At 39.8% G+C, this 23,410-nt stretch overlaps 1 protein-coding gene across 1 annotated transcript in view; it reads right to left on the reverse strand.

The window, feature by feature from the left end:
* Nucleotides 1-22,890, reverse strand: part of LOC124112799 (probable UDP-sugar transporter protein SLC35A4) — a 46,268-nt gene extending 23,378 nt beyond the window's left edge. Inside the window, exons 1-6 of the mRNA XM_048385427.1 lie at nucleotides 22,845-22,890; nucleotides 22,644-22,738; nucleotides 12,666-12,771; nucleotides 12,246-12,410; nucleotides 11,796-11,854; nucleotides 7,212-7,274 (exon numbers count right to left, since the gene is read on the reverse strand). Coding sequence (XP_048241384.1) covers nucleotides 7,212-7,274; nucleotides 11,796-11,854; nucleotides 12,246-12,410; nucleotides 12,666-12,771; nucleotides 22,644-22,738; nucleotides 22,845-22,853 — 497 coding nt within the window. The 5' untranslated portion in view covers nucleotides 22,854-22,890. The remainder of the gene's footprint in view (nucleotides 1-7,211; nucleotides 7,275-11,795; nucleotides 11,855-12,245; nucleotides 12,411-12,665; nucleotides 12,772-22,643; nucleotides 22,739-22,844) is intronic.
* Nucleotides 22,891-23,410: the final 520 nt, after the last annotated feature.

Below are 23,410 nucleotides of genomic sequence, written 5' to 3' on the forward strand. Positions count from 1 at the left end.
GTCTCAGATCGCGGTATTTAAAGAAAACAAGGTGCTCAAAGTGAAGCCCTTTTCCCTCTACATTCTCAACATGGTCTCTATAGAAGTGTTTGGCTTTTGCTCGGTCCGACTTGGCCCGGGCTGTCAAAATCACTTTTAAACACACAGATGTATCTTCCAACGTGTTTACCTCTATAGATCAGTGTTATATCTACCTATATTTTACTTTATAATGTCACAGTATATCGCAATGCCTCGGTAATGCCTGGGCCATGACGACGCAAAAAACGGAAGAACAACAGGGCCGATGATCTCGTCGCGCTAGCGCTGTCCATTGAGATTTGCCTCTACCACTATCAAACGGGTCATCTGTCTTGCTGCTATCCCACGCAATACCATAACGCTACCGCCCCCGAACCGATCTTCTTCCATGACACAATGATGGACGTAACGTTCACCTCGACGTCGGTACATTCGAATCCTTCCATTGCTGTGGCTGAGGCGAAAACGAGATTCGTTGGTGAATAGAACTTGTCCCTACTGCGTGGCCGTCCAGCGTAGACGCTGTCTGCACCACTGTAGATGTGCTTGACGGTGGTTTCCTGTCAAAATGGGACGTCTGGCGGGTCTTCTGGCGACAATCCCTGCACATCTGAACGTACGGTTTGTGAAGATATTCGTCGAAGGCCAGGGATGCTTCTTGCAGTCACTGTTGCTAGCTGGAATCGATTTGATAGGTGTGTTGTTCGAATCCAGTTGTCTGGTCGATTATTGGTTATGCGTGGCCTGCCACTCCGAGGATGGTCTCTCATTGCATTCGTCTGTTGCCAACGTTGCAATAAACACCAAATGGTGTATCTGTGGACGTTAAATTGTCTTGCAACATTTCGTTGACTCGATCCTGCTTTAAGCATACAAATGGCTCGCAGACGCTCATTTTCGGACAGGCTTGGCATTTCGTAATGTTGTATAATTGCGTAATTTTGTTGTTTTTCTTAGTGGCTGTTGTCAGCACGATGCTAACAATGCATATGGAATCCCGTTAACGCACATGTTTATATACCCATTCTTGGCTAGGGAAATGCATGGAAAGCATGCTTTTCTGCGATTTTGTGACATGAGTCCATGCATGTACTACAATATTGAAAACCAAACGTTACTTGTTTGAAAAATACACTAAAATATTGTTGTCACAGGAACTTTTGTTGTTGAATATAGTATTTGGATTGAGGTGAGATGAGGTGAAAATGCGTTTAACGTCGCGTCCAAGATAATTGCACTTATATAGCAACGTGCATGCACGTTTGTGTGGCTGCTTGTACTAGTCCGGACTGATGTCGATTTATAGTGCTAGCACACTGAGATACCATGTCGCAGTTTAACATGAATACCCCACTAAGAGACAATATACTGACTCCGAGCCGACCAGTCTGTTTTAGCCTTTTAATGCTGAGCGCCAGACAGGGTAACAACAAGTACCATCTTTTAACGTCTTTTGGTATGACGCGGCCGTGGATCGAACGCCAAACCTTCCGCTCTCCGGGCGGACGCTCTACCACTAAACCACGGAGGCTTACCATATTTGGATTGAACAATCGACATATTATATTGAAATACACATGACTAGATTTACGATCAGAAAAGGCAATACAATTGGTAAAATAGGTGACAGCAGCAATAAATAGCAGGCCCTATGACGTAAATCAGTGGTCTCACGAATGTAAAGAATGTTTCAAAGTTGAATGTCTTGAGTGAAAACGCCGTTCTTGAATGCAGAAAAAAGTGTTGGAAACAGGCAATAAGTCGGTGTTTCCACTGGGCATTAGATACAACGCACGTCAGGTCTTACATGACCTTGAATCACCCACTGTCTTACATGGGTACAACCAGTCTTCTAGAAAATGCTACCTCACGATGCTTCTTGAATCATCAGAGTTAGTGCCGGAAGTGAATCGACAAGTTCCTGACAGCGCAGCTCTATATGCCGGGAGGGTACCGAGTGTGTACACAACTATGGGAGATCACTCTAGTTTAGTATATGAAACAAAATGTCGAAGCATCGAACGTTCATTGCCACTTCCATATACTACTGTCTTAACTCAATGGAAATGTGAGAAGCTCACCTTACCAACCGAGGCAATCGCGTGTCCTGAATTGTAATTGATGCTGCTTAACAGTAATTATAACACGTTTCACAACTTTGACCCCATCTTTTGATTGGTATGTAATCTTATAGCCGACATGGGGACTCGAAGAGTCGATCGTCTCTCCCACTCCCCTCGCCTACACTAAACCGAATTTGATGTGATGTTCCTTACCGAATGAGGTTTGTGTTAAGGCTATCATGAACACGAACATTTCACACCTTGAGAGAACACTCATCTGCTATTGCTGTTATATTCATACGCCACCCAAATACAAATGACGGTGTTTTTTAATGTTGAATTTAGAGAACGTTCAAAATTTACGTGAGCGATAACAAAATTAAGACACTCGTCCCGTCAGAAACCGTGTTATATTACCACTCGTGTATTTCGCAAGCTGTCTAACCCTTTGGATTACACTCGTAATATAACCTGTATCTAAGGGGCACTCATTTAGTAATCGATCTGTGTATCACAGTTCTACTAATAAATAAGTATTAACTAATTCTGGTTGTATTTGAGAAGCTATGTATCAACACACTTGCATGGTGCATGTGTTGTTATTTCCGATAAGGAAATCCGTGTTTACTGCAATAATAATTACAGGAGGAAGCACTTTTTGTTTGCATACATTCTGGAAAAACACATTGAGACCCAAATATGCCCCAAGTTCCTTTGATGGTACACCGACACATCCTATAAATGTAGTAATGTAGTGGTGCTTGTTTGAAGTATGTACTTGCAAGACGAAACGGTGTACATGTACATGGCAGGGATACATGAAGATTACTGGAAACAAATGTGACTTTATATCATTATAAGGGTAACGCAATTTTTCAGGGCATTATCATTATTTCTAGAAGCCTGAGGTTTTCCATTAACTGCCCGACGAAGGCAGTTGAAAAGATATGTGCTTCTGCAAATGATCATGCCCTGAAAATAGCGTTACCGTTATTATAATTATATATTAAGGGACAGAATTTGTTATCAAATAAAAATTAACAACAATATCGGTTTTGAACAATTTACTGCAATCAACACACAACGAATGTCACTGACCAACATTTACAAATAAGGAAACGTCATAGAACAAACCAGATAACATCAATATTAAACATCAATATGACGTCACCAACGGCCGTGATAATATGAGAGCATTATCAAGCTACAGTGGCCCGCTAATTTCTGATAACATGCGGTTTAATGACAATTCTATCCACTTTAGCTATAATTAAATGTCATTTACATGGAACCTTTTATTGAGTAAGTGTTGTTTTTCGCTAGCAATGTTCAAGACCATACTCAGGTCACTTTGAAACAGGAACTTAATAAGTCAATCATCTTGAATCGGACTTCATATATAAAGGGTATCATCTGTGATACATGTACAAGGCTACAACGACCAAAATTAACGCCAAGATATAATACATGTTCATGGCCAACTGGAAGATGGCGACAGAGAGTAGAGTCGTCACCAACATGGCGCAGGAGATGATGAAGAGACGTGTGATATTGCTGCCGTGCTTCATGATGGCCGACATTATCAGCCCGTTGAAGGCCTGGGGAGATATGCAGTATTAAAATTACGTATGTTTTAATATACACAGTGAAACATACATTGTAAAATTAATGAGCGTGTTTTGCTGCCCGATTTGTGCAAAACGTTAAATGGTTTAGATGCTCATTAGGACTTTTCACTGCGACAAGAATATTTTTTTCTTAATCCAACATTTTAAGAGATGTGTCATTCGGCGTGGAGGAGTGGATGCCACGTTAAACAAATATCAAATTAAATCACTATTTACAAGGAGTGTGATATAGACAGTTTCTGATTATGTTTGGGTGTTATAAGTCGATAAGGATCAATATTAATGCCACTGGTTCTAAATTAAAATTCCGGGCATAAAATATTACTCGCAAAACATAAGATGTTTATCTTATACACCTGCTGTGAAAAATGAAATGTTAGGTAGCCCAGTTGTTAAATTATTCGCGTGTCACCCGCGGGTTCCATTCACCACAGTGTTATAATGTATGAAGCTAATAGCGACATAAAGTTAACTCAATTATTAAAAACAATCATTCTGCAATTAGTGTCAAAGTCCTGTTATATCACGTCGTGTCAGCTGCATATGTAGAGGAAACCAAAGTACTTGGCACGGGTCTTAGAAGTTGGCCATTTTAGTGAAAGTTTCGAGGACACGTATGCTGCTAACTAACCAAGGGTCATAATCTGGGATGAAGACTCCTAAGGGATGCAACAACGCTCGCCACTTCGAATAAATTGGTTTTGAAAAGCCTCCTCATCTTGATATCGGATGGTCACATTCTCTTATGAATATGAAGAACAACGTTCGTCTTCTGCATGCAGTTAGGCAAAGACTCGCGTGTCATCACATTCACAACACATGGTCTTTAGTCAATGTGAATAGAAATGGATAAGGATTTTAGGCCACTTTTACCTGCAATATCAAGGCTGATGACACCAGACATGAACTACAAATATCATACCCTTATCGAAATTGGGTTTCTGCGTGACGAGCGAACGCGTTCCACCATAAGACTACCCAACTGATCTGACTCGACGAAAAGACAAAAAGCTCACCAAGGACACAACTATTACCCACGTCTTGAACGTGAAGCCTTCGAACAGATTCAAACGTCTCTCTGTAACCAAAACAAAAGAATGATCGTAACACCAACTTCTCTGTGAGGCAGTTGAACACAGTACACAACCATAATATGTTTAATTCTATTATGGACTTATAATATATATGGTCTTTTCTGAGATACAGTACAGTGAGTGAGTTGGTGTGTCAGCTTGATGCGGAGTAACCTTAGGCAATAACTACTTTGATGAAACTAACAAGCGCTGGTGAGGCATTGATAGAATCGAGTGTACCCACATCGCTGTATACACCTGAACACAGTTTCTCGATACTGCAGGCCAAGTAATTAGAGTGAGCACAAGACAAGCGAAAGACAACTTGATCCATTACAATCTCAGAATAATGGATTATATAGACCTTTTGTCTCATCTGCTTTGTTATTGGGACATTCATTCATGATGATTGAATATATGGAATGGTTTGAATTGAATTAACTAGAAAGCTTATGCTGCATATATATATATGACTGATCCGATGTCAAGATCCTTGGCTTTCCCACCAGGACCAATCCAGAAGACCTTTGTTCTGATGACGTCGTGTACGGGGATGGAACTGTCTACATATATGTTTATACCATCCATATTAAGATTCCTGATCAGATGTTTCTCCTTTTACCAAACAAGATGATAAAAAATCTACCGCCGAGTTGAAGAAGCTGCAGATAACCATGGACTACAATTGATGTCCGACACAATAAGGTACAGACAACTGTCCTATTATTTTAATAACCAGAAAGTGATTTGCAAGCCACATCCCAACATCTTTGACATCGCCTGGCTCCTGTTGATTTGAAGATGATTTAATACAGTCCTGGCTGGCGGCTCCCACCAAAGAAGAAGTACCAGGACCTCTAAAGGAAAATCAGTGGCTTGACACACAGACTATCCAGGGGGGATATTGACATATTACTTTACCATGACAGGGCATCTCAAGGTGATAAATTATCCTGAATTTGTGTTATTGTTATCAATGTTGAATGATGCCCCTCAGAATGTCTACTTCGTGTGAACTCACCGAGCACACCTTCCACCTCTGCTGTTGTTAACGACTCTATGAATTATCAGATCAGGGGGTTCAATTGTCACAAAGAGATAAGTTTCGTCAGCACTAAGCCATCATGCTGAAGTCAATATCGGCAACACTAAAACTGAATCCAATATTCAAACAGTGTTAACATACAATCCCTCTGACAACAGTGTTACATACGTGTATCTATGTGACGACTAAGGAGGGTCTGACCACACCGTTTTGGGTGTGTTTTTTGCTTACCCCCTTCCTTGCCGCTCACTGCCTCCTGCAAGGCCCACACTCCCCCGTTCAGGACGATGCCGAATGTGTACAACAGGGTATTCTGAACATGGAGGGATGTCTGGACAAGCATTTGGAGAAAAGATTAATTAACGATGGAGTAAGCCCTGGCAAGATAGTCTCCTAGGAAATCTCATTGGGTTCTGAAACGCACTTTTACTTGTATACTAACTCACAATTTTAGAGGTGTATAAATATCAAGCAGTTCACACAACCCAGATTTCAAAGTGATAATGATTCAATTTCACACACAGCATTCATTACAACGTTGAGACCTTTACTAGAAACGGACACCATTTTATGAAACATATTTTGACTGCATCGAAGACAGTGTTGGTCTCTTTATTAGTACAGAGGGACGTTCCGATTCAGGTGCTAGTACCTTTTTCCCCCAAGTGATCAACAACTGGATAGAACAAGATAATATAGGCATGATTATATATACACAGATAGTACCAAACACTGGTACACACAATTTTTCTTTACCCTGTCGTTGATCACCTGCTTGATACAGGTACACCTGTTCCGAAACGTTGTAAAATGTTGAAATCCATTAGCCAGAGGTCAGTGCCTCACCTCATATTGTTTCTTTAATATGTATTCCGTGAAGACACCGGCGAGGCCTTATATCCAACAGTAGGCGCACATCATGAGAAGCCCCGTAACTGTCAGGTGTATATCTCCTGACCAGACGGAGGCCTTGTTCTGCATACCGCCACAGCTGGACAAAGAGACACAGCAATACATAAAACATCAGGTCTCCTTTTGGTGTGCATGCCATCATACTAAGACAAAGATTGACAGAGATATAGGACACATCAGGTCACCTCGTGATCTGGTACCATCATACTCAGACAAAGAAAGATTCTGAAGATAAGAGGTAACGCCTTCCATATCGTCATATACATCTAGGCAGTGAAGGTGACACTTTACACATTTATGGTATTAGTAATGCATTCATTTGATGTGTCCTTCTTTGACGGTTGAATGGTGCAGCATTATTGGATTTTCATACACATTTATAATCCCACTTTTACAACCACTTTATCAAAGACATAGATCTTTAAACACTTCACGGAATATTTCTAAGTTAGGTGAAGTGGTGACGAACCTGTCTAAGATGCCGGATATGCTCAGAACTCCCAGGGATATCCACTGCACGCCGCTCAGCTTCCTGCATCAACAAGTGAACTGTGTTTTACTTATCAGCATTGGATTAGGTTGATAAGATCACCAGCCCCAAATACTAGCTATACCATGCCCTGTTAATCTGTTCCCTGTTATTCGGGGCCGTCTAAGTCAGTATCCCGTTTCCCCAGTCCTATTTGTCAAGACATTTTAAGTCAGTATGTTGCTCATCCAGCCACCTGTTGTCCCCTGTTAGTCATTTTTTAAGTCAGTATTTTGCGCACCCAATCTGCTATTTTGCCCTATGAGCCCTGATATCTTCAGTCAGCATTGATTCAACCAGCTGTTATTATGCACTATACAAGCAGATGATCTTCTATGTTCGCTAAACAAGTCTATTAGACGAGGCATAACCCACAATCATGTGTTTATGTAGGAATTTTCACATTTTTTAGTGCACAATTCATGTTCATTTAAGAATTTTATCTCATGATCAGTAGCATATTGTTTCTGAACTCACAACGGAATGTGTAAGAGATGTATACCTAGCTTTATACAGTATGTAATGAACAAAGGAGTAAGTATGTTGTGAACATCTCAGTGCGTAGGAGTTTCATAGTAAACGTTATTTATTACTCAAAACTCAACGCAGAACTTTCAGAAGCGCTCGTAAAATCAAAAGCAAAATTGTATCACCTCCTACCCATATTGCATCGATATTCATCGTAATTATCACACAATGCCGTAATGTAACGTTTGCAGGAGACTAAAATAAGGACACAGATACTTATACCAGTGATGGGACCTGAACCCTGCTGGTCAGGAACTCTTTCACTGGATGATGACAATACACCGATCCCGTCCCGATCGATAAGCCCCGCCCACAAGCTGCCGTCCTCATTTTAGACGTTAGGGGGGACAACCACAGGCTCTTCGCTATGGCGTCACAGCCGGCCAAAATTTGATTGCACGGAAGATGAAGTTGGCTCATATTTTGGTACCAGTCGCGTGTCAAAAATATCTAAAGAGGAGGGTTATGATGTGTTTTGAGTTATAGTTAAGTTGTCAGATTGTATATGGGGAGTAAAATGAATCATATTGAGTCATGTGTGTATTCTATTGTCAATATATAGCATGTCAATAATGTATATTGTTCATCCGAGGGCGGGTAACTAAATTTTGTTTTTACTTTCCATCGTAACAGTATGGAACGTATTGGAAACAGTAAACACAAGCACAAGTTGTAAATAATATGGATATCTTTGAATAAATCACAGTTACATTGCCCACGTTGCATATCTCTAAGTAAAACCAATATAACCTGAAAGGCATAGAGTTAGTTGTTCTTTTTAATGAATAAAAATAAAAGAATAGTTGAAAAAATGAAAACAGTACATTATTTCCCCTCACTGCTACACTGGTTTTTACCACCTTGGGTTCCTCATAATAAAGAAGTTGACATTAATCAATTTCTTCCTTATGTACCATTCAAAGGCTTAAATATCTAATAAGTTCAAAGCTTTAATAAACAAAATTACCTGTTGGCATCATGGCTGTAACTGATTCAGAATAAATATTTTTTGATTGCACTAGAAACCACATGCCTATAGAACATAACACTAAATAATACATATTTCATTTTACAAATCACATGTGAAGTGACACGTATTACATATGCATGAAATAACATACATTTAAATGCAAATATACTCTTAAAAAAACAGAAACGCAAAACGGATATGTTTGGCCATAAAAGCAAATAAGCGGACCAAGAGGTGCAAAATCAAGAGGTTTAATGTGTTATACTGTCAGTGACAGAGCAGCAGGTCTACGAGCAAGACGTCATGTTCGACGCGTGAGTCGACAACATCGTCAACGAAGACTGCATTGGTGTCGTCAACACAGGGTAAGGCCTCAACTGCGATGGAGGGATGTCTGGTCCAGCGACAAATCAAGATTTCTCCTCCGTCAAGGGGATGGAAGAGCACGGGTCTACAGACGTCGGGGAGAACGTTACGCCGAAAACTGCGAACAGGAAGTGGACAGGTTTGGTGTGGGTAGCGTTATGATGTCTGCGAATATCTCTCATCATGGCAGGACAGGTATGGTCCATATCCAGGGCAATCTTACAACGATACATCAACGACATTCTCCTACCACACGTCCTCCAAATTGCAGCCAACGGAAACGATGTATTCCAGCAGGACAACGCTCGACCGCATACAGCACTGATCACAAGATCCTGTCTACACAACAACAACGTTGATGTTCTCCCCTCGCCCTCTAGATCCCTGGATTTGATCCCGATAGAGCACCTGTGTGAAGAGTTTGATAGACGGCTACGCCGACGTTAACCATGACCTCAGACATTGCAGCAGTTGGCTTTTGCGTTGCGTCAGGATTTGATTCGCATACTTGTCTCTTCCATGGGCAGGATATGTGAGGCCGCTATCGATTCCAGCGGGGGACAAACGCGTTATTGATGGAAGCTGACCTCCACCCTGGACTTTTCCTATGTACCGATATACCGATATCATTCGATATTTAAACACACATCCCAAATATGCTTCACAAATACAAGTAAGAACATGACTTTTCCTTAAATAATAAAAATACACACAAACAGGGATTCAGACCAGTTCCTTTTCTAGGATACTGACTGTCTTAAGTTGTTCTAAAGTTTGGTAAAATCCTATCGAAAGTTAAAAAAAAACAAGATGAAAATGTCCTGAAGCCAGCAAAATCACAGTCAAGTAAATATGAAGCTTATTTTCAACATCATCATAACCAAATCTTGAACAATATGTAAATTAGCAAAATATGAACACTAGCTCTTGCTCGGTTATCAAATATTGACAATCTCCTCACATCATGGTAAAGAATTACATTTTGGGTTAAATAAACATTTCAATATTCATCACAGTAATATGACATGTATCACGAATTATATAATTTATTCTGTTTCTGAATTGATCAGGAACTCTGTAAAATGCCTCATCAGGGTGTGACAGAGCGATACTGCCTCTGTATTTTGTCAAATTCTTTGTGTCGCGAAATATGTTTGATGCGTTAGTAAATTGGTAATCACTTTCAACACTATCTTTTTAAAAAATATATTATTTAAAAAGAAATTATATAATTTGCCATAGATCTAGAAAGAGCCACCAAGCTAAGTTTTATACCAAAGTGGTTGTTGTACCATGAATAGTTTAGTGTTTGTTAGTTCAGCAACTAAATCATATTAATCTGACTTTGATAAGGCATCAATTAAATAATTGGTTGGAATAATCAATTGATTAGATTAAAATTTATAGCATTGCTTGACCATGTTTCTCTGAGTTCATAAACATCTTGCTATTATTTCTAGTAAATTAATTAAAACGCCTTATAATCGTTTTTTACAGTTGTATTATTATATGCTAAAGAAGAAGAGGTTTATTCTGTATCAAATGCCGCATGGCCAAGAATACAATATGTGAGATACAATTTTTGCACATGGATAGGTGGGACAACTATTGTACTGTCTCAACACAATATTTATGATGCATAACACAGGCATATTTTCTAACACAATCTGAGACCTTGTATTACATATCTTTTAGAATTCTAAACATTTTCCCATGCACGCCTTTCCTAAGAAGTACATAAACAGTTTATTTCTGTCGGACGAAAGTCTATGAAACCTGCTGCATAGAATCTGTGTTTTGGTTTTCTGAAATGCTTTTGACACAGAGATTGTAGTACAAATACATTATCAATTGTAGAATAGTCATGATACTAAAATGTATATAAGTATTTTCCACGACACTTATGTTGTAAACAATTCCAAACCATTAATTTTCCTATATTAACTAAGCTTTTTTTTATTTCAGTCCGTCTCTTCATAGAAATGCTAAAATATTCAAAGAATGATTTAATGGGAATTAAATTAAAATATTTTGCGGGAACGAAAACCGTTGACAATAATGATATTTCATGTTTAAAGAATTATTACTGCTAGAGTAATTTTCAATATTATACTCGAGTAATTTGCAATATTAATAGATATAGGCTTATTGCGATTTTTGTGATTTAACTAAAATCATATCTACAAATCTGTAACAAAATAAATAATATCTGAAAAACAATTTCCACCATATTGTACTTTAATGGAAATAATGGTAGATTTCGATCTGCATCAACCGAAATCAGATCGCATTTAACTGATGGCTTGATCAGCCTCAAACATTTTTCTCCCGACGTGGGTGTTTGGGTAAAGGCAAACATCTAATCCAAGCGATACTTAATGAATATAGAGAGGGAATATAGCACAAACCGTGGGCACGTCGCTTCTCGGGTATCATTTGACCCGGAGGTAAGTTTGACAAATCCGCAAGCGCGCCCGGCCTTCTGATTAGGCCTCCTGATGTGCCAATTATGATTGACAGACTGTATCGGTCTATTGTAACAGTTCACATACATTGCAGCTGGTTATTTCAGGACACCTTACGTTCCATCCATTTGCAAAAAAATGTTAAGTACTGAAACTATTAAAGTAAGATGGCCGATTAGGTCCAAGTTTACTAACCGTTGTATAATGATCCTGTACAGGATTGCCGTGTTTGCCACCTTCATGTTGCCCAAGATCTGCAGACAATTATTGGAAAACTATGTTTGTGTCTTCTCCTTGTAACATGAACCGAAACCCAAATTTACCCAGTATTGAAATATTATGACAGTTTGCATACTTCGTTGTGAAGGAGAGACAATTTGTGGATAGCGTTGTTGTGTAAGCGTGTGAGATCTCACGCTACCTTCAGCAATATTTTACACGTATCATGGCAAGATCACTTAAACTGGACCTGGCACATTGTGATGAATTATTCCCGGTTTTGGGCGTGACGAGCGAACGCTTTCACCACAGGACTCCCTTACGCCAAAATGACACAGTGTGGCATGTTTGGTAGCTAGCCCTGGACGATGGTTTATGCCCAAGATTGGAACCCAGGCTGTCGATGGCGGTAAGCTGTAACATTACCTGGTACGTGGTGGGGTCCATCTCAATCTGCATGTAAACACTGAGGTTGTTGTTGATACAGTACAGCACGGCTGGAACAACGAATAGGACACAGTTGGACAGTGACGGCATTGTGATGTCACCTCGACCCAGTTCGGGCAACATCATTGCTATCGACAAGACAATCTACAACACAAATAATACATGGATGGATGTAAGTAAGACTGCTTGACCACAGTATATGGATCTGTACCGAAACGTCGCCTTTACAGTATTAAAGAAGTTGTTATCCATAAATTGTGTCTACTTTGTCATTCGTCAACTTCTAAGTAATGCCTATCAAACAATTCATGATCTGTCATGGAAATACATTGTTATAATTTCAATATGTATGGTTGAAAACAATAAAATAGAATATTGTGCAACAACTCTTAAACAAAACTTGAGGACCTCCGTGGAGAAGACAACGGACGACGACCTGAACGGCAGTTTCCCCTCCACTAGACACAGATGCGCCAGAATAGTATACGAGCTGTAAATGAACACCCTGGAACACAAACCAATGTAGATCCATTATCATTTCGTATTTCTTGAAAAAAGTGTTTGACAGTCAACTTTAGCATGTAGTCGTATCTACGCCCTTATCTTGAATTGTCTTCCTTATATAAAACTCCCCTTCTTCACTTGGCCGAACACAACTATGTAACAGTTCCTTCTAAGTCATCGAGTCTATACCCGACAATCTTGTGATTCAAATTACGAGCAACGTCCCGCACCGCTAGAGTACGATCAATCACCGAATCCTACAACCTGATCTTTCGACAAGCATATGTTACTGGAGGTCTTTTCTAACCCGCAATCCCAACGATTATTTTACAATTATATACTTAACCGCAAAAGAAACGTCACCCCTAGTAACATTGCAAGAAAAGGTGTCATTTAAATATCTGGGTATTTTTTGTCAAAATTTAACACTACCAAATGAAATTTGATGATAAAATGATAAAATTAACACCACCAAATGAAATTTGATGATAAAAAAAAAAGCAGATGACAATAAAACCGATCGCCCAAACGCATCTCAGCAACGGCCATGGTAATCCGGTGCACGTGAGTTCCGTGCAAATTGAAATCCACATGCGTTCCCCGATTTGTTGCCCTATAAAAATCCACCCAGATCGGATAACATTCATTCGTTATTGAATTGCTACCACATGCCAAAATTGACAAGAAATCAGCGACAGAAATCAAGCCCTTGGACGATTGCAAGCTGGACAAACCGCCCAGGAAGTAGCCAATGCATTTCAAGTCCACCATGTACAGGCTCCAGCAACGGTACCAGACAACCAATACTACAGATGACCGACCACGTAGTGGAAGACCAAAGGTCACCGCCACCCGACGTCAGGATCGTCAGATTGTGCGACAGCATGTTCAAGATTGCGTTGTTACTGCTGTGGAAACTGCTCGACAGACCATGGGGCACACCAGCGACACATTAGTGTGGACACTGTGCGTCGAAGATTGACGAGCAGACACCTCCTCTGTCACAGGACACACCAAGGACCCATACTGACACCACGTCATCGCCGGGGCCGCCTTCAGTAGGCAACACAGCACCAGCCATACCTCATCTGGCACGTCGCCGCAACCACGAGCTTCAGCATGATAACGCCCGTGCCCACGTTGTGAGAGCAACAGGAGACTTCCTCCAGCAGAATGGCATCAGAACCATGCAGTGGCCTACCCTCACTCCCATTTAATCCCATTAAGCACCTGTGGGACGAAATTGAAAGGCTGCTGAATGACGTCCTACCTAGGCCGACAACTGCAACTGAACTGCGTCAGGCGTTCCTCAGAGTGTGGGCTCAAGTGACTATGGCCTTCATCAACCGCCTCATCCATTCCATGTATCGACGTTGCACGGCAGTCATCAATGCAAATGGCGGACACACGAGATACTGACTTGTGATGCCATTTCTCAGAGACTAGGGTTGTGTTTCACTTTAAGAACATTTGATACTTTAATTGCAACCTTGATGATCAGTTTTGCCAAGTTTCATCTTTTTAATATGTCTCAAAGTATATTTACAGTGTGTGGACAAATACGGATTCTCATATATCTATCCATGGTGACGTTTCTTTTGCGGTTCAGTATATATTCACAATATTATATGTTTTTGGAGAGCTGTTTGGTTTGTTCGTTAACGATTCGTTTATTTGGTTCTATATGTTCTTTGACCGAAGAAATGTGTCATTTAGTTGTTGCTACTGTTTTGCTATATTGGTCTTTTTTGTCATATCTTTGTAATATTTGTTTTGAATCGATTTATCCTGACATATGACTCAATGAATGTGTGAATGTTTAAGGTCACAGTCAGTAATATCATTAAAAAGGTAATATATGAGTTCTACAAACTAAACAGCGATAGCAATAGCTGAGTTATGGCCTGAAATATGTTCTCTTATATGGATATGGAAATGAAAATCAGATTCAAATCTTTTGAAGAGATTGTGGTGTCATAATTGGTTAATTTAAGCTTGTGAAGTTCGAGTTTTATTGGTCGAGTGATGTCTAAGAAGATATGTAAGGCCCATCACTGCCAACTTATGACTTTCAGCCAGGTGAGCTAAAACTGTCGCCATTCAGAACGGCGGCCGAGTAATCGAGTCTAGACCAGATGGTTGATATTATGAGCAACGTCCCACACCGTCGGTGTACGATGACACGAAATCAACCAGGTCACCGAATCCTTCAACCTGATCCAAATCTACTCCTACGGCAAGCATATGTCGCTGGAGGTGCTTTCGGACCGGGAATCCGAACAGCGTCGATGTTTGAACCCAAACAGTTCCAGTTTCTCACTAATAAGTGTTCAGATGATCAGTGAAGCAATGAATTGATTGGGAAAGGGTCTTTCTCTCGCTCACGATTTCCAGTTGAGCCATTATGAACGGCTCTAATAAAATTATTCAGTGGAATTGCAGAGGGCTAAGAATAGTTTTAATGATTTACAGTTATTAATACAAGATTTTGAACCATCAGCATTTTGTTTACAGGAAACGTATTTTAAAGACACCGATCAACTCCAGATAAGACAATATAATTCATATAATTACTCCTCTCCTCCAGGACCTAGAGCCACGGGAGGATCTTCAGTATTGGTGAGGCATGGTGTTATACAAAGCCCTGTTCCTCTTAACACCCCTTCAAGATGTTGCTGTCCGGTTAACTCTAAACATTGTATTTACATTACGCTTCCATTTATGTTCCTCAATCTTCTCCTCTTCAACAAACTGACCTTCAAGCACTCTATGGCCAGCTCCCAAAGCCCTGTATCATTATGGGCGACTTCAATGGACATAATCCACTTTTGGGAAGTGCTGATTCAAACCGGAAAGGGAAGATACTAGAAGATTTCATTTCCGATAACGCTTTATGCGTTTTTAATGATAACTCTAGCACCTATTTACATCCAGGTACAGGCACCTATTCCTCCTTTGACTTATCACTTACAACCTCAGATTTGCTTAATGAATTCGAATGGTCAGTCCACGACGACCTCTGTGGAAGTAACCATTTTCCATCTATTCTTCAAAGATGGAATTTCACATTTGCTAACTGGTCTTTGTTCGAGTTACTCTGGACGAGCAAATTAAATCCTGATCGTTTTGTTGATGTTCCTGATTCAATAAAAGTGTTCTCTGATGAACTATACAAAATAGCTGATGAATGTATCCCCAAGTCCTCTGCAAATCCACACATTCGTAAACCATGGTTAAATGATAACTGCAAGCAAGCAAGAAAGGCACAGAAAAAAGCTGAACTTTATTTCCGTTGCCATCCTTTGGTGCATAATCTAAATAAATTCAAAATTCTAAATGCTGAAGCACGGCGTACATTTAAGCAAAATAAACGTAGGTCTTGGCAAGCTTACGTTTCAAAAATAAATTCGCGAACGTCATGTTCACTTGCTTGATAAAGGTGTGAGGATCCGACACCGAAACGTCGCACTAATTGTAATAAAGAAGTTTTTCATCCGTAGAACTCGTCTTACTTCATCACACCAACTTCTAAATGCCACTGAAAGAAGCCATGTCCAAGGTATGGAACATGATCCACAAAATCACAGGTAAGGGAACAAACCCCGTTATTCACCATCTTAAAAACGGGAATTGATTATAAACTGATAAATCTGATACTGTGAATGAACTGGGTAAAAATTTGGCTAAACATTCTTCCTCATCCAACTATGTACCTAAATTCGACAAATACCAAAAGCAGCAGGAAAAGAAAACTATTGATTTTAATTTAGTTAATTGGGAAGATAACAATGAAATACTTTCTTTTCATGAACTACATACTGCCCTGGGACAAGCACACGATACTGCTACAGGAACTGATAACATACATTATCAACTCCTGAAGCACTTACCAGAATCATGTTTGCAATCACGGTTGAATATTTGTGATGAAATGTGGACGTCAGGACGATTTCCTCCTTGGCGTGATGCAATTGTTATTCCAGTACCTGAACCAAGACGTGATCACACCGATCCATCAAATTATCGACTAATTTCATTGACAAGCTGCGTTTGGAACCATGGAACGCATGATAAATAATCAACTAGTTTGGTACTTAGAAACATATAATCTTATTACAAATATACAATGTGGTTTCCGTAAGAACCGGAGTACTATCGATCATCTAGTACGTTTAGAATCATTCCTAAAAAAGGCAACTCTAGTTATGTTTAAATAAAATTCATAAAAACGAACCAAAAACGAATTGCATTCATTTTTTGTAGAAAAGATAAGCCACATAAGGATCCCGATTTAGTTTTGGATGGAACTCCTATCAAAATAGTAAAAGAACCCAAGTTCCTTGGTATTATATTTGACCATCACTTGACCTTTCTACCACATATTAATTACTTAAAAACTAAATGTCCAAAGGCACTTGATCTCTTGAAAGTCGTTTTAAATTCGAAGTGGGAAGGGGATCAGAAAACCCTCCTCCAACAGTACAGAGCGCTCATCCGCTCTAAATTGGATTAAGGCTCCATCATATATGGTGGAGCTTGTAAAAGCAATTTTAAAAACTGGCTGCTGTTCATCATCAGGGCCTGAGACTTTGCCTTGGAGCTGTTAGTACTTCTCCAATACAGAGTCTGTATGTGGAGGCTGATGAGCCTTCCCTACGCAACGCCGCATTAAATCTTTACAGTAGATTTCTAAATTACATTCTTCAAAATCCAATCCAGCTTACAACTGTGTTTTTAATCCATTTTATGAAGATCTTATAATAGAAAATCATCACTTATTCCACCTCTAGGAATAAGAATACAATCTTATATTTCTGCTGCTAAAATAAATCTTGAAAATATAGCCCCCACTCAGCTTTTCTCTTCTCCACCATGGCAATTTGTCCAGTCAGAGGTGGACCTAACCTTAACTAAACTAAAGAAATCTGACACAATTCTGAATTACGAAGCAAATATGACACTTACAAATCTATATTTACAGATGGATCCAAGGATGGGGACATGGGGACACTCTTGCAATCTGTGACACCACTTCTGATCCTGTACACTGATTATAAACCTGTTATAAGATCTTACATCAAAGATCTTATAGAAAAGAAATGGAACACCCAAGTAGGTATGAATAAACTACATGCAATAAAACCAAATATTGGTTACACCTACTTGGGCTGTCAGTCCAGATTTGAAGAGGTAATAATACGACGATGTCGTATTGGCCATAGCAGGTAGACTCATGAATATATCTTAAAAAGTGAGGATCCTCCATTCTGCCACCCTTGTGATGAAAGAATCACGGTCAAGCATGTCCTGCTTGACTGCATTGATTTTTCCATTACAAGGGATAAGTATTTCAAAATTACATCCATAAAGGATCTTATTTAATCAAATCAGTACTCATTTAATCATCGTTTTTATTTAAAGAAATAGAATTGATAGATAAACTTTGATTGTAATATGTATAGTATAAAGTAAAGGATTTTAATTTGGTAGAATGAATTCATAACCGAGATTTTTAGTGGCTGTCCCTTCACAGGGGGTTGAAGCATTGTAAAACAATTGTCCCCCTGGGAAGGTACGTAAGTCCGGTATCATTCAAAGTATTTTTTCATTTCTTTGTGAGTTTAATCACAGTATTTTTGTTGATTTTAACTGTTTGGCTAATCTTTCTGATCATCAACAGTGGCCAGCGGAATGGTGTAAATCCTACTTGGGTACCATGTAGGTAGCAGACAGACAATAGTTTATTAACGTCTCACTCCTGTACATACATAAAACAGCTTTATACAACTTGACATAGATAAAATGTACAGAACCATTCAATAGAATTATGAGAGACGAATTATCACAGAATTTATACATAAATGATATAAAGATGATATAGTAAAAAGTTATCCATATAAAAGATGTTTTCTACGATTAAGAATTAAAAAGCAGACTTTGGCAAGTATAAAACACACACTGGAGTCACTGAAAATAAAACAAAGTTTGTCGACATCAGGCATATCTAAAACATTATAAGATTTAGCAATACATTCATTAAAAAGAGTTGCCCTGATATCATCATATAATGCGCAGTGAAACAAAACATGGACCTCGTCTTCTACGCTGTCATTACAGTGAAAACATCTTCTATTATTGACAGGTACACCTTCGTATCGACCGGTTTCCACTCGAATAGGAGCCACACCACATCTAAACTTGGCTAGTGCCGATCTACAGTTTCTGGGCATCTTATTTGAAACATAGTATTCTGTCCCATATACTTGTTTGTAACATCGATACTTTCTCAATTTATTAAGCCCATTTCGCCCCTCTTCCTTTCTTAACATATCGCTCCAACGGGTAACATATTCATTTTTACACCATTGTTCCACCTGTGTACAAACAGAAAATTTATCAATAAAACCTGTAGCGTTTAATAGATGTCCTAAATCCATATTATTAAACTTCTTTTTACCCAACCATTCCAATTTTTACAACCATTTACAGCGTATCTATCAGCCCAGTTAAACACATGTTTGTTTAACCTACTAGACATATTCTTAAGGCGACACCATTGTCTTGCTACACTTTTCCACTGTCTGACAACAGGCGGTATCCATCCCATGTCCCCATTTATAGCGACGTTAGGGGCGTCGCAGAAGTACCCCATTGCCCCTGGTATGGTGGCCTAACTTTGGTTGCTGTCGATCTACAGCCCGTTTTGATATTGTATCGTCTGTTATAATCTGATCATTTTATTGTTCTAGAACTAGTTTTACAATTATAATCTGTGATACATTGCCAGTTGTTGTACTGTCCTTCGACGAAAGGTTTTTATATATATAATATAAATGCATAACTTGCTCAAGTCACGATATGACTGAAATAGTGCCCATGTGACTTTAAATATGAACTCACTCACTCACTCACAGTGATGTACGGATTCGAGTGTACCGTCGTCGAGGTGAACGTTATGTCAGTCATTGTGTCATGGAAGAAGATCGGTTCCTGGGCGGCAGCGTTATGGTATGGTATGATTACAGCAAGACAGAGGCCCCGTTTGATAGCGGTAGAGGGAAATCTCAATGGACAGCGCTACCGCGACGAGATCATCGCCCTGTTGTTCTACCGTTTTTTCGTCGTCATGGCCCAGGCATTACCTTTCAACATGACATGCCCGGCCTCATATTGCTCGACTTGTTCAGGATTCTCGTCAACAAAACAACGTGAATTTCATCCCCTGGCCGGCTCGCTCCCCTGATCTCTGACCAATCGAGCACATGTGGGATGAGATTGATCGGCGCCTTCGTCGTCAACCACGTGTTCCACAGACACTCCAGGAACTTCGAAACATGCTCCAGCAGATATAGACAGATATCCCACAGGACTGCGACGCCTGGTCCATTCCATGAGACGAAGATGTGTTGCTTGAATCGCAACCAGAGGTGGACACACACGCTATTGATTTTTAATTTGACATTTTGGCATGTCCATGTTTTTTTTTATGAAATCACGCATTTTCTGAAGTCAGTATGGCAAATTAAACCATTTGAACACTTACAGGAGTCTTTTATCTGTTGCAAACCGAAATTGTTTCAGAATTGGTTAAAACATAAGTTTGCATTAAATCTTATTCAATGTCACAGGAACTTTTGTTGTTCGGTACATGTGTAGAGTTTTTACACCAACTAAACATATAACAGACAGATGTATATTTATGGCAATAGCTGAGGTATTGCCTTAAATTGGTTTTCCAATATGGTGAGGAGTGGTGTGTTGAACTGAAATTTAGTTTAACGTCGCGTTCAAGACTATTGCACTATATAGCGACGTTCAAGCACGTGTCTGTGTGTGTATATATATATGTGTGTGTGTGTGTGTGTGTGTGTGTGTGTGTGTGTGTGTGTGTGTGTGTGTGTGTGTGTGTGTGTGTGTGTGTGTGTGTGTGTGAGAGGCTGCCTGTTCTACTCCGAACTGATGCCGATTTGATAGTGCTAGCCCACTGAAAGACCATGCCGCAGTTCAATGAATACCCTACTCAGACACAGTATACTGACTTCGATCCGACCAGTCCTTGCTTTAGCCCCTTAATGCCGAGCGCCAGACAGGGTAACAACAAGTACAATGTACCATTTTTTTACGCTTTTTGGTATGGCGTGGTCTGGGATAGAACCCCCAACCTTCCGCTCTCGGCGCGGCGGACGCTCTACCACTTCGCCACAGAGGAGGTCTTTTTCCCTTCACGCCGAGCAATATTTCAACAGCATTTCACAACTTTTGAGATACAGTCGGGCATTCTCTTTCCAACATGATTTCAGATAGTGTCACAAGACTCTGCTCAGAAGGTGTTTGATCAAGGTTACAACATTCAAGGCCCCAGTAAAGCTTTCAAAACGTTTTGATGCATAAATGACAAAAAAGATGTCCGATGCAATTCCTTAATTTGACTTGTACCGTATGTTCCCGTGTTTTTTTCAGGTGAACAATTGACTTGCCTTTGCATGTGTTTGTGACGGGCGCCACCGGTAGGGTAGGATACGCGAACCTTTTCACCTTTGATAGTGATTCATAAACACAAGCTCTTGATATAGTCGGAGTCGTACAATCGACTCTGCTTTATGGATGTGGAAAGGATTTTGTTGCCTTATTCCAATATGGCCATTGGGGCAACTATAATGGAAATCTGATTCAAACCCTTTAAACAAATTGTGGTGTTTTATTGGTGGTTAAAATGAGTTAAATCATGTGTCACGATGCTTATGGAATTTACTTTTGTATTTGCCAAAGAAAAATATGAGTTTTGAGCAAAGGAAAATATTCTCGCCCATTGGCCTGTCCATGAATTAAGTTAAAATGAGTTGAATCTTGTGTCACGCTGCTTGTGGACAAACATTTATGTATTTGCCAAAGAAAAACATGAGTTTTGAGCAAAGGAAAATATTCTCGCCCATGGGCCTGCCCATGTATTAAGTTAAAAAGAGTTGAATCTTGTGTCACGCTGCTTGTGGACAAACATTTATGTATTTGCCAAAGAAAAACATGAGTTTTGAGCAAAGGAAAATATTCTCGCCCATGGGCCTGCCCATGTATTAAGTTAAAATGAGTTGAATCTTGTGTCACGCTGCTTGTGGACAAACATTTATGTATTTGCCAAAGAGTTTTGAGCAAAGGAAAATATTCTCGCCCATGGGCGACATAGTTTTGAGTTTTAAAAAACCCAACTTTTTACATTTTTTCTTCCTTTTTATGTACCAATGAAAACATATTTTTGTAAATACCTTTGACAGAGACTGGCCACAGTATGGAGAGTTTCTGGACAAATGAGTTTCAAGAATTAAAATGGGACGTGTCATATATATGTTTTTAACTGGTACACTGATCGAGGGTGAAGTATTGGAAACTATGCGAGGAACTACTAATATCTGTTATGGAAGTTAACCCATACCGGGCACGTATCAGTGTGGCCCACTTGTGCCATGCCAGCATTGGATCAGTAACGGTTAAAGATCATCTAGTGTCAACGTAACAAGCAAACTGTAGGCCGGCATTACCGGCTAACCAGTATCGGCACATTACGGCACATAACGGCACATTACCACGATATAACGTTAATATTGACCCAGTAATGCAATGTTAACAGGAGGTCGTCAATATTTGATTTGGTGAAACCTTCGTAAGAACACACGCATGGTGCTGACGAGCCAAGGATCATAATCAGGATCAATGAGAAATTCGAACGCACGATAAACGGGTCATCGCGCACCTAACGGACGCATCTTAGACTGCTCAGTATTTGAGTTACAAAGAGTCGTGTTTTTGCTTTTTAGATGAATACGTTTTCAGCATACTTATTGCGTGGGTTGTTTCAAATGGTAAAAACATGACACTCACTCAGTGACCAGTAGAATTCCCCATAGCAGGGGCCTGAACACATGTTTGTCATCGCTGATGAAAGACACACACACCGACTCCACTTTCTGTGACTCCTGAAAAAAGGAAACACATGCCAATAACACACTATTTTTCAAATAACATGGCATGACATGACAATAAAAAAATACTTTACACAACTTCCTAAAATACGATTATTACCTGTGCCATTGTGTAACGAATTGCATCGAGCTCCACACGTTCTTCATCGACATCTACACTGCTGAAACATGATTAACACGCATGATATGTCCGTGCCATCTGGCACACCAGCTGATACCCACTAGTATAGGCTGCCTTATCGTCAAAGCCGTCAATCATTTCAACTGTCATCGTTTGTACTTGTCACTCACCACACATAGCGCACGCCCTCTATCCGATTTCTGAATACAATTTTCCGCCTGAAGCATACTGACTGAAGAGGCCACGTCCCTGAACAATGCAAATTTTGCAAACATGCGCACATCCTATTTTGACTAGTTTATAAAGATGACAAGCATATGAACTACATATTATAATATTTACTACGTTCACGTAGCGTCTGTTCGGAAAAGCTTCGCAACTAAGGACATCAGTAAGTATGACGGATGTCACCGATTGGGCAGGAATTGCTCATCATTTTGCAAACATCTTTTAGAACAAACGGAGTTAGATTTGTGTGCTGGTGCGGTGATGATATTCCTGGTTCATACTTGGTTTCAAATGCACAGTAAGATATTGCTGTGTAC

This window comes from Haliotis rufescens, unplaced genomic scaffold, assembly GCF_023055435.1.
Source record: "Haliotis rufescens isolate VD_foot unplaced genomic scaffold, xgHalRufe1.0.p SCAF_58, whole genome shotgun sequence".
In the NCBI taxonomy this organism is placed as follows: domain Eukaryota; kingdom Metazoa; phylum Mollusca; class Gastropoda; order Lepetellida; family Haliotidae; genus Haliotis; species Haliotis rufescens.